This window comes from Aquarana catesbeiana, linkage group LG02, assembly GCF_042186555.1.
Source record: "Aquarana catesbeiana isolate 2022-GZ linkage group LG02, ASM4218655v1, whole genome shotgun sequence".
Lineage (NCBI taxonomy): Eukaryota > Metazoa > Chordata > Amphibia > Anura > Ranidae > Aquarana > Aquarana catesbeiana.
This window is the reverse complement of record NC_133325.1, coordinates 704,168,210-704,180,865: the sequence shown is the minus strand read 5'-3', so window position 1 is coordinate 704,180,865 and position 12,656 is coordinate 704,168,210. Positions and strand designations below refer to the sequence as shown.

Genomic DNA, 12,656 nt, shown 5'->3' with positions numbered 1-12,656 from the left:
CATATCCCTAGGACACACTTAACCCCTTCAGTGCCCACTCTTGGTTAACCCCTTCACTGCCAGTCACATTTACACAGTAATCAGTGCATTTTTATAGCATTTTTATAGCACTGATCTCTGTATAAATGTGAATGGTCCCAAAATAGCGCCAAAAGTGTCCGATGTGTCCGCCATAATGTCACAGTCACGATAAAAATCGATGATCGCCGCCAAAAAAAAAATATTAATAAATATGCCATAAACTATCCCCTATTTTGTAGACGCTATAACTTTTGCGCAAACCTATCTATAAATGCTTATTGCAATTTTTTTTAACCAAAAATATGTAGAAGAATACGTATGGGCCTTAACTGAGGAAAAAAATTGTTTTTTTATATATTTTTTGGGGATGTTTATTATAGAAAAAAGTAAAAAATATTGCTTTTTTTTAAAAATTGTCGCTCTTTTTTTGTTTATAGCGCAAAAAATCAAAACCACAGAGGTGATCAAATACCACCAAAAGAAAGCTCTAATTGTGGGGAAAAAAGGACGTCAATTTTGTTTGAAAGCCACATCGCATGACCGCGCAATTGTCAATTAAAAAGACGCAGTGCCGAATCGCAAAAAGTGCTCTGGTCTTTGGCCAGCCAAGTGGTCCGGGGTTGAAGTGGTTAAAACACCTGTTTTTTCAGGAGCAGTGATTTTAATAATGCTTAAATTGAAACAATAAAAATGAAATATTCCTTTAAATATCATACGGGGGGAGGGGGGGGGTCCCCTTAGTCTGCCTGTAAAGTAGCGCATCTTTCTCATGTGTTTTACTGTGCCGCAGAAAAATGACGTTTCTAAAGGAAAATTTTTAATTTAAAATTGCTTGCGGCTGTAATGTATTGCCGGATCCCGGCAATATAGATAAAAATCAATGAAAAAATTGGCATGGGTTCCCTCCCCCCCCCAGTCCATACCAGGCCCTTAGGGACTGATATGGATATTAAGGGGAACTCCATGCCAAAATTTAAAAAAAAACAAGGTCAGCGTGGGGTCCCCCCAAAATCCATACCAGTCTCTTCAGTTCTGGTATGGATTTTAAGGGGAACGCCACACCAAATTTTTTTTTTAAATGGTGTGGAGTCCCCCCCAAAATCCATACCAGACCCTTATCCGAGCAAGCAGCCATGGCAGGCCAGGAAAGGGTGAGGAGGTGTTGACAAGGGCCTCATCCCCACTTACGTTTGACTCCAACATTGAACTCATCCCTAGACTTGACTAACAAATTAAAGCCAAGTTCCAGGTAACACTTTCTAAGTGGTTACAGTAACAGTTTTTTTTCTTTGGGGGTAAAGGTTTTACATAAATGAATAAAAGCTTCCTATTGCAGACACCTCTGTCTCTGATAAATGGTTTATCTCAACCCTCTAACTACCACTTTTCTGGACACCTTGGTCTGTTAAAGGAAGTTGAAAAATATACGACTTACTGGCCAAATTACCAGGTTAAAATAAAGGAAAAAAGGCCCCAATAAAAGAAAACTAATGCCGGCAGCACATCAATAAGCTGCAATATATTACATTTTTGCTTTTGGGTTTAGGTACAGTACATCCGGAAAGTATTGACAGTGCTTCACTTTTTCAACATTTTATTATGTTACAGCTTTATTCCAAAATGGATTAAATTCATTATTTTCCTCAAAATTCTACAAACAATACCCCATAATAACAACATGAAAGAAGTTTGTTTGAAATCTTTGCAAATTTATTAAAAATAAAAAACGAAAATAAACAGATGTATATAAGTATTCACAGCCTTTGCTCAATACTTTGTTGATGCACCTTTGGCACCAATTACAGCCTCAAGTCTTTTTGAGTATGATGCTACAACCTTGGCACACCTATTTTTGGGCAGTTTCTACCATTCTTTTTTTGCAGGACCTCTCAAGCGCCATCATGGTGGATGGGAAGCATCGGTGGACAGCCATTTTCAGATCACTCAAGAGATGTTCAATCGGGTTCAAGTCTGTGCTCTGGCTGGGCCACTCAAGGACATTCACAGAGTTATCCCGTAGACAGCAGCAGTAGACTCTGAGGAAGAAGGTATCCCTTTGAAACATGTCAGCCAGCAGTGGTCCTTAAGTACTCTCCTTCACCATCTGGAGACTGTCCTACCTAGATTGACTGCCACCATTTGGAGGCTTTTTACAAAACAAATTATCTTCACATGTTTGTGAGTAGTTTTTAATCTGTTTTTACAAATAAGTTTACCAAAGGATAATGCACAAGGCTGGTGCGCCATCTTTTCTTTATCCCATAGTCACTCCTTTGTTATCTTGGCTGTGTGCTTAGGGTTGTTGCCCTGTTGGAAGATGAACTTTCGCCCCAGTCTGAGGCCCAGAGTGCTCTGGAGCAGGTTTTCATCAAGGATGTCTCTGTACATTGCTGAATTCATCTTTCTCTCGATCCTGACTAATCTCCCAGTTCCTGCCATTGAAAAACATCCTCAGATGCTGCCACTACCATGCTTCACTGTAGGGATGGTATCGGCCAGGTGATGAGCGGTACATGGTTTCCTCCAGATATGATGCTTGCCATTCAGGCCAAAGAGTTCAATCTTTATTTGATCAGACCAGAGAATTTTGTTTCTCATGGTCCGAGAGTCCTTCAGGTGCCTTATGGCAACCTCCAGGCAGGCTGTCATGTGCCTTTCACTGAGGAGTGGCTTCCGTTTGTCCATCCTACCATACAGGCCTGATTTGTGGAGTGCTGCAGAGATGGTTGTTCTTCTGGAAGGCTCTCCTCTCTCCACAGAGAAACGATGGAGCTCTGTCAAAGTGACCATCGGGTTCTTGGTCACGATCGCTCAGTTTGTTGGGCGGCCCACTCTAGGAAGTGTCCTGGTGGTTCCAAACTTCTTCTATTTACGGTTGATGGAGGCCACTGTGCTCTTTGGGACCTTCAATGCTGCAGAAATTTTTCTGTACCCTTCCCCAGAAATGTGCCTCGATACACTCCTGTCTCAGAGGTCTACAGACAATTCCTTGGACTTCATGGCTTGGTTTGTGCTCTGACATGCACTGTTAACTGTGGGACCTTATATAGACAGGTATGTGCCTTTCCAAATCATGTCCAATCAACTGCATTTACCACAGATGGACTCCAATCTAGCTGTAGAAACATCTCAAGGATGATTAGTGGAAACAGGATGCACCTGAGCTCGTTTTTTATTTTTAATAAATTTGCAAAGATTTCAAACAAACTTCTTTCACATTGTCATTCTGGGGTATTGTTTGTAGAATTTTGAGGAAAACAAAATGTGCAAAAAGTGAAGTGCTGTGAATACTTTCTGGATGCACTGTACACTATAAGCTGAACTCCAGGCACTAAAATGTTCATTCTAATATATTCTTCAATAGTCACAAAGGATATAGGTCCACTTTGTGTGCACCAAATGCCACTGCAGAGAGCAAAGCTGTGGGAGGGACAGAGTAGGCTCCACTCACTACAGACTGCCTGCAGAAAACCACAGAAGGCGGCGGAGAGAAGACCAGTCACCCTACACAAGGAGAGAGCAGCAGTGACCGGTATTACAAGAAGCTCCTCATATTGAATTTATGCACAGATCTGGAATAGATACACAAAGCACACCATGATTCAAGGAAGAATACACAAGACTCCTGTATTTAGACAATATTTGCTTCTCCTGGAATTTAGCTTTACTGACCAGCAGCTTAACCACTTCCATATCGCTGGACATCATATGACGTCCTGGGCTTTCAGTGGAGATAACTGAATGATGCCTGCATTCAGATATCTTTTTTTCTGCCGGCAATTCCCTGAACAGTAAAAACAATCACAGTGGCTGTTCAGCAGTTTGATTGTTTTTACAGGCAGCGGGAGGGGACATCCCCCCTGGCAACGCCCTCCGGTGCTTCTACCATCTCGCCTGTGCGATCTGAGAGCTGGAGAATGAATCAGTCGGCGGCTGACTTTTACCATAGAGCTGACCGAGGACCAGATGGTCCCCGGTCATCTCTATGACTTTTGGAGGCCAGGCACGATGTTATGATGTCACTTCTAGCCTCAGCAGATGTAAACACTGATGTTTTTTCAGCTGGAAAGCTGAGATCATTTTTTTTTTCATCTCAGGCATTCCAGCCTAGAGGCAAGAAGAGGACCTGACATGCCCTATTCATATTACAAGGGATGTTTACATTCCTTGTAATAGGAATAAAAGTGATCAAAAAACATTTAAAGGGAAAGTGTAAAAACATAAAAATAAAAATAAACTATTAAAAAAAAAAAATTAAAGCGCCCCCGTCCCAACATGCTCACAGGCAGAAGCGAACGCATATGTAGGTCATGTAAACAACGTTCGAACCACACATGTAAGGTATCGCCATGAACGTTAAAGCGAGAGCAATAATTCTAGCACAAGACCTCCTCTGTAACTCTAAACTGGTAACCTGTAAAAAAAATTAAAGCGTAGCCTATGGAGATTTTTAAGTACCTCAGTTTGGCACCATTCCACGAGTGTGCGCAATTTTAAAGCGTAACATGTTTGGTATCTATTTACTCAGTGTAACATCATTTTTCACATTATAAAAAAAAATGGGATAACTTTACTGTTTTTTTTTTATTCATGAAAGTGTTTTTTTTCCAAAAAAAAAAATCGCGTTTGAAAAATTGCTGCACAAATACCATTCCCTAGGGTCTCTGCTAAAAAATATATATAATGTTTGGAGGTCCTGGGTAATTTTCACAGAGATCTGTGTGTATGTTAATAAGCAGAACACAGATCTGGCTGATTCTTCTCCCTGATTTTACTTACCTTTCAGAGATGAATTCAGGAAGAAAAGCCAACCTGTCTGTGAGTAAAATCAGCACACATACACTTGTTAGACACACATTTAACTTCTTGATTGTCCTCCTGATCACTCCTGTCACCCAGCCAGTGTCATTAGTACAGTGACAGCGTACAGTATTACCACTGATCACTGTATTAGTGTCACTACTAGCGACATCAGATAGTATCAGTTAGTGTCCTTCCCAGCCAATGTCAGTTAGCACTAGTCCCTGACTGCTCACCACTCTATCACAGTCACACTATAAGTCGCTGATCCCTGCCATTACTAGTATAGTGTCTATCTGTCTGGATCAGTATCCTGGTCATGGTCAGAACTATACTATCCTCAATAGTATAGTGTCCCCAAAAACTTGGGGGATTTTTTTTACCAAATACATGTAGCAGGATACATTTTAGCCTAAATGTATGAATACACTTGAATTTATTGGACATGTTTTATAACAGAAAGTAGAAAATATTGTTTTATTTTCACATTTTTTTGATTATATAATAAAAAAATAAAAAAAAACCCAGTGGTGATCAAATACCACCAAAAGAAAGCTCAGTTTAGACCAATATGTACTCTTCTACATATTTTTGGTAAAAAAAATTGCAATAAGCGTATATCGATTGGTTTGCACAAAAGTTATAACGTTTACAAAATAGGGGATTTACAGTGGATATCAAAAGTCTGTAAAAAATGAGATAAAGATAATAATTTTCAGAACTTTTTCCACCTTTGATGTGAACAATAAACTGTACAACTCAATTGAAAAACACACTGAAATCTTTTAGGGGGAGAGAAAAAAAATAAAAATAAAATAATGTGGTTGTATAAGTGTGCACACCCTCTTATAACTGGGGATGTAGCTGTGTTCAGAATTAAGCAATCACATTCATAGTTGAATAGGAGTCAGTACAAACCTGCCATCATTTAAAGTGCCTCTGATTATCCCCAAACAAAGTTCAGCTGTTCTAGTAGGTCTTTCCTGACATTTTCTTAGTCATATCCTACAGCAAAAGCCATGATCTGCAGAGAGCTTCCAAAGCATCAGAGGGATCTCATTGTTAAAAGGTATCAATCAGGAGAAGGGTACAAAAGAATTTCCAAGGCATTAGATATACCATAGAACACCATGAAGGCAGTCATCAAGTGGAGAAAATATGGCACAACAGTGACATTACATCACCAAAATTGATGAAAAGACGAGAAGAAAACTGGTCAGGGAGGCTGCCAATTGACCAACAGCAACATTAAAGGAGCTGCAGGAATATCTGCCAAGTATTGGCTGTGTGGTACATGTTACAACAATCTCCCGTATTCTTCATATGTCTGGGCTATGGAGTACAGTGGCAAGACGGAAGGAAGCCTTTTCTTACGAAGAAAAATATCCAAGCCCGGCTAAATTTTGCAAAAACACAGTCTCCCAAAGTCTCCCAAAAGCATGTAGGAAAATGTGTTATGGTCTGATGAAAGGTTTACACCTTTTGGCCATAATTCCAAAAGATATGTTTGGCGCAAAAACAACACTGCACATCACCTAAAGAACACCATACCCACAATGAAGCATGGTGGTGGCAGCATCATGCTTTGGGGCTGTTTTTCTTCAGCTAGAACAGGGGCCCTAGTTAAGGTAGAGGGAATTATGAACAATTCCAAATACCAGTCAATATTGGCACAAAACCTTCAGGCTTCTGCTAGAAAGCTGAACCTGAAGAGGAACGTCATCTTTCAGCATGACAATGACCCAAAGCATACATCAAAATCAACAAAGGAATGGCTTCACCAGAAGAAGATTAAAGTTTTGGAATGGCCCAGCCAGAGCCCAGACCTGAATCCGATTGAAAATCTGTGGAGTGATCTGAAGAGGGCTGTGCGCAGTAGATGCCCCCACAATCTGGCAGATTTGGAGTGTTTTTGCAAAGAAGAGTGGGCAAATATTGCCAGATGAAGATGTGCCATGCTGATAGACTCATACCCAAAAAGACTGAGTGCTGTAATAAAATCAAATGGTGTTTCAACAAAGTATTAGTTTAAAGGTGTGCACACTTATGCAACCATATTATTTGATTTTTTTATTTTTACTTCCCTCCACCTAAAAGATTTCAGTTTGTTGTTCACCTAAGTTGTATAGTTTATAGGCCACATTAAATGTGGAAAAAGTTCTGAAATTATTTATCTTTGTCTCATTTTTTTACATCACAGAAACCTGACATTTTAACAGGGATGTTTAGACTTTTTATATCCACTGTATTTATGGTATTTTTATTAATATTTTTTTTTACTAGTAATGGCGCTGATCATCGATTTTTAGCAGGACTGCGACATTGCGGCGGACAGATCGGACACTTTTGATGCTTTTTTGGGATCAGTGATATTTATACAGCGAGCAATGCTATAAAAATGCACTGATTACTGTATAAATGACAGTGGCAGGGAAGGGGATAACACTAGTGGTGATCAAGGGGTTAAATGTGTTTCCTGGAAGGAGTTTCTAACTGTGGGGGGAGGGAACTGACTGGGAGTACAGAGAAATTGCTGTTCCTAATCACTAGGAACAGACGATCACTCTGTACTTCCCGGTCAGAATAGGGATCTGTTTGTTTACATTGAAAGATCCCCATTCTGGCTCCCTGTGGAGCAATCGCGGGTGGCCGGCTTTTGCTATAGCTTTAGAACGGACCAACGTACAGCTACAGCGATTCGCGGGAACGAGCTGACCTGCCACAGTATAATGACGGCGGCTGGTCGGCAAGTGGTTAAAGTAGCGCAGTGCCTAGTCCTTAGGGCCTCACTCTCTGAGATGATCTCCTCTGAAGGAACAAGTTGTGATTTCCTATGATTCTATTGAGGGAACTGCATTATGTCTTTGGTTATACTGATATTCTGTAAACATGCTTTTCTTCACTCCTGAGGGGCACACAGCATTTGATGCTATGGATGGATTTCCTGGGGTGGTGCCTGGTGGGGGTGGGAGTTTTAGTGGGGAAGGTTTTCGTTTCTGTATTGAGCCCTGTCTGGCTGAAACCTTGTTTCTCTTGTTCTTTTTGCTAGCACCGAATAGCAAAAAATGGTCTGGTCATGAAGGGGGTAAAACCTCCCAGAGGTCAAGCGGTTATATATTGTAAGAAGGTGTGTACAGCAAGCTCATTGCATGAAACAAACAAAACCTCTACACATCCACACTGCTAACTAAACTCAAATTAGTGCCCGACTAATAGGACTTAGGTACTTTTTTTAGTGTTCTGTCAACACTCAGCCTTCTCATCCAGTAGCAGGCTCCCACAGCAGAGGGAGCAAGAGAGAGAAACCTGTCATCATCAGCTCACATACCCTGTTTCCCTGAAAATAAGCCCTACCCTGAAAATAAGACCTAGCTAGCATGAGTTTTTGGATGGCTGCAATATAAGCCCTACCCCGAAAATTACCCCTAGTTAAAGTCTTTGTAATATTATGTAATCTGGTCTGTAAAAAGATTATATAATGTGCAGTGTGTCTCCTTGTGTAACTTTATAGTGAAAAATACATTATTTACAGCACCGCTGGGCTGTTACATGACCCGCAGAAGCTCTTCTCTTCTCCTCCCGGTTGACATCAGCAGCCCCTCCCTCTGTAGTGCTCGGAGCAGGTTGACGTCAGCGGGATCTCAGCCTCTCCCTCTGCAGTATTCGGAGCGGGACAGAAGAGCTCCGGCGGGTCACGTGAGCGCCCAGCAGCGCTGTGAATAAGGTATTTTCCACAATAAAGTTACACAAAGAGACACACTGCATATTATATAATCTTTTTACAGAACGGATTACATGATTTTACAAAGGTCTTTAACTAAGGTTTATTTTTGGGATTACAGAATTTCACAATTGACTCCTGAGCTGACAGGGGGAGAAAATTTTATGAACATACCATAAATAAATAAGACATCCCCTTAATATAAGACCCGGTCTTACTTTCGGGGAAACACGGTATGTAAAGAACTGTGGACAGCTGAGAATATTGATGAAGTCTGGCTACCAGGTAAGATGTGAATTAAGAAATGATATTAACAAAAGCATAACACATGCCTGCTTCCCCAGCCACCTGCAGTGCTATTTTCTACTGGCTGGTAAGTCCTATAATAAAGTATTAGGCAGGTGGAGACATTACTACAGGTGGTGGGGGAAGCAGGTTATTCTACACACCCAGGAACAGTAAAAAGGCAGTGTTTCAACAAATGGGCCCCCAGAAAAGTAAGTATATTTCCTCTTTTATTGCAGGTATGCTTTTATATGCAAGTGACCCTGTGCTGAGTTAGCTTAGACCATAGGGCATTTACATACTCTGACACCACTTTGGTTGCACGTTGGATTCATAGCTCTAGTTAGGAGCATATCTACCACCTGGGCAGCCTGTGTTTGTCCTGGGGCCCACTAAAAGCAGGTGCCATCACGCTGCTGTGTAGAGACATGAATGAAGTGTCATTTTTTGTGTCCAATAAAGTAAAAAATAAAATGTGCTTAAAGTGGTACTAAAGTCTTGTTTTTTTTTATTAATTAATAACAAACATGTCATACTTAGCCTCTCTGTGTAGTGGTTTTGCACAGAGCAGCCCCGTCCCTCCTCTTCTCGGGTCCCTCGCCGGGGCTCCTGGCCCCTCCCTCCTGCCTAGTGCCCCACAGCAAGCAGCTTGCTATGGGGGCACCCGAGCCAAGCCAGTGCTCTGTGTTCTCTGTGTCCATTCAGACACGAAGCCGCAGGTCGGCCCTGCCTTCTCTTATTGGTTCACTGACTTTGGAGCCAATGGCACCCGCTGTGAGTCTCAGTCAATCAGGAGGGAGAGTCCCAGACGGCCGAGTTTCTCTTGCAACATTGCTGGATCGAGATGGGGCTCAAGAAAGTATTAGAGGGGCTGAGGGGGGCTGCTGCACACAGAAGGTTTTTTATCTTAATGCATAGTATGCATTAAGATAAAAAACCTTCTGCCTTTAGAAAAAAAAAAACTGACAGATGCTCACACATTAAGCAAAGCATTTAGTGTGTGGGCAATGTGAAAGAAAAATATTTATGGCCTTAACTGGACATTAGTAAAGAACTACAAACTATAAAGCATAATTAAAGCTTAAAATATAACTAAAGGCAAAACTTTTTTTTAAAAGTTTTGGACTGGAAAGGAATAAGAGCACCTATTAGGCTTTTATTGCTGTCTGTACCCCTGTTAGGGAGGTTCACCCTCTCTATTTGTCCTGTCCCAAATTTGGGATTTTTCCTAGAAAAGTGGGGGGAAATCTTCCAATGAGGACACTAGTTCTGGTGACCTGGGGGGTTCCAAGGGATTCCTGCATTTTCTGATTTGGCTATGGGACATGAAGTGAAGGTAAATCTCTCCTGTGAGACATAGATAGAAAAAAAATCTGATAGGGGTTATAACCCTCCCTTCCTCTATCCAAAGTGAAAAAAAAGTTTTGTCTATAGCTCTACTTTAATAGACTTCTACCACTTTGACCTCTGAGAACATGGTACAAGCCAGGCTTCCCCACCATCTGCACCTACTGTGATGTAGTAAAATACACTAAGCATACATTAGTCTGTTCTTTAGGCCTTGGCAAGTACATCAGCTAAGGTTCATGGAAGCCTGTTGGTGCTAGGGGTTCCTTGAGCAATCAAGAGTTTCCAGCACCCAGTAACCACTGATAACAATTATCTTTTTAGCTGCATGTAAGGGGTGCAGTGTTCCCACTAGTCAACAGTGTAAGACTGTCCTTCTCCCATTGACCATTATTATAAGGGGTCCTTCTCCCACTGACCACAAATGTATGGGACCACTACAACAGCTACCAGTATAAGAAGGCACTTTTCCACTTATCACCAATGTAAGAGGCACTACAATTTTCCCTGTTGGTTTTATTTCATGATTGTTACTGAAACATTTTTTTCTTATGCCCTGTACACACAAGCGGACTTTTCGACCAGACTGGTCCGACGGACCGAATCCGGCGGACAATCCGACCATGTGTGGGCTTCATCAGACCTTCAGGGGACTGTTTCTGTCAAAAATCTGACGGACTTTAGATTTGGAACATGTTTCAAATCTTTACGTCGGAACTCCACCGGACCCAGTTCCTTTCGAAAAATCCGCTCGTCTGTATGCTAGTCCGATAGACGAAAACTGATGCTAGGGCAGCTATTGGCTACTGGCTATGAACTTCCTTATTTTAGTCCGGTCGTACGTCATCACGTACGAATCCGTCGGACTTTGGTGTGATCGTGTGTAGGCAAGTCCGTTTGTTCGAAAGTCCATCAGAAGTCCGTCAAAAGTCCGTCAAAAGTCCGTCGAAAGTCCGTCGGAAAGACCTTCGGACCTTTGTTGCCGAAAAGTCCGCCCGTGTGTACAGGGCATTAGAGTAAGGGAGTGTTTAAAAAAACATGACATGAAAACTATTTCAAGGATTAATTTGTGTTAAAAAGGTAGAGAAAGTCTGCTCTGAGCAATACAGGAACCCAAGAATCCATTGCAGAGTCATCAGTTAACACTAATCAATGCAGATTAAGCTATGTGTTTTGTTCTAAGTCCCAAGTTGGTGTTATAGGAAGTGATGCCAAACAAAGTTGTATGGTCATTTGATGAAAATGATGCAAAGCTTATGGATTGGAAATTGGCAATAGAGCAAAATATGATACCTTTTATACGCTGCTACAGTTTTGAATACTAAAACTGATGGTTCTTCTGTGTCTTTGCTGTTGAAACAAAATTTTCAACTTATAAATCTACCCACAACAGTATTGTATAAAAAGTTGTACGTACCATTTTTTGAGCATTTTCATTAGAGATGTTAGTGTTGTATTCCCATTGTGCTAACGCAGATTGGTGATACAGTTTTTCTCCAACAGCCTGAAACTCCTGTAAGAACGCTCTGGCATCGCTGGTTACATCTTGAGTAGAAGACCCAAACAGAGCCAATGAGCAGAGAAGCCACAGAGGACCCCACATCTTCTTCCCTGAGCTGAGACTCCCCCAACTGACTGACGCTCCTTTCACTCAGTGCTGCTGAACATCAGTGTAAGTTTCCAGCCTTTGTACCACACTGCCAAAGGTTTCCTACAGCAATTCAGGAAGTGTTTGTCTTGTTTGGATAAGATGCTTTATTATCATGATACTGTTCACTGTCCTCGTTATCACTGGTAGGAGGTAAGGAAAGCAGATTTTTATATTTCACTAGGAAATCACCTAATAATAAAATCAAATGTTAGTACTGAGAGATTATCGCTCCTATGTTTACCATGGAATAGTTTAACTTGATAACAGTTAACTATTACAGGTTTTTTTTTGTTTTTTTTTAGCAATTTGTTTTCTGTCAAGTTCTTACTTTTAATGAAAATTTGAAAGAATTCTGTTTAAAGGTCTCTATGCGGTTTTCCCTATTAATGATGTCATACTACGTTATTTCTACTATACTGTTATTAACTCTTACTAAGGCATACATACTTTTAAGCTTTCCTGCTATGCGTCTTTTTTTTTATAGAAGTCAGTGTCAGAAAAGTTTTAACTCAGAGAAAGATTTCAGCAGTGAACAAGGAAGTTCAGTCAGAGCTCTGTCCTCATATAGCACATGACTCTGGAAAATGTACACCGAACCAAAGACCCAATTGTGTATGAGTATCACATTCCATGGTCATGTGAGTCCCCCTGTAACAGGGCCTCAATTTTTTATACTGGGCAAGTGAGCCAATTTCCTTGGGGGATGAGCAGGATTATGAAAAAAGCACAAATGTTTTATTATTGAGATGACATTTCAAGCAGTATTTTGTTTCTGGAAACCTTCATCAGTGCATTTGAAATGAGTACTAGTAAGGGCATTTTAACATGAAT

The 12,656-nt window shown here is 41.0% G+C and overlaps 1 protein-coding gene across 1 annotated transcript in view; it reads right to left on the bottom strand.

Annotated features, from left to right (window-relative positions):
- Positions 1 to 12,416, bottom strand: part of ACE2 (angiotensin converting enzyme 2) — an 82,705-nt gene extending 70,289 nt beyond the window's left edge. The window contains exons 1-2 of the mRNA XM_073616938.1: positions 12,273 to 12,416; positions 11,592 to 11,965 (exon numbers count right to left, since the gene is read on the bottom strand). Of these exons, the coding sequence (XP_073473039.1) occupies positions 11,592 to 11,777 (186 nt within the window). The 5' untranslated portion in view covers positions 11,778 to 11,965; positions 12,273 to 12,416. The remainder of the gene's footprint in view (positions 1 to 11,591; positions 11,966 to 12,272) is intronic.
- Positions 12,417 to 12,656: the final 240 nt, after the last annotated feature.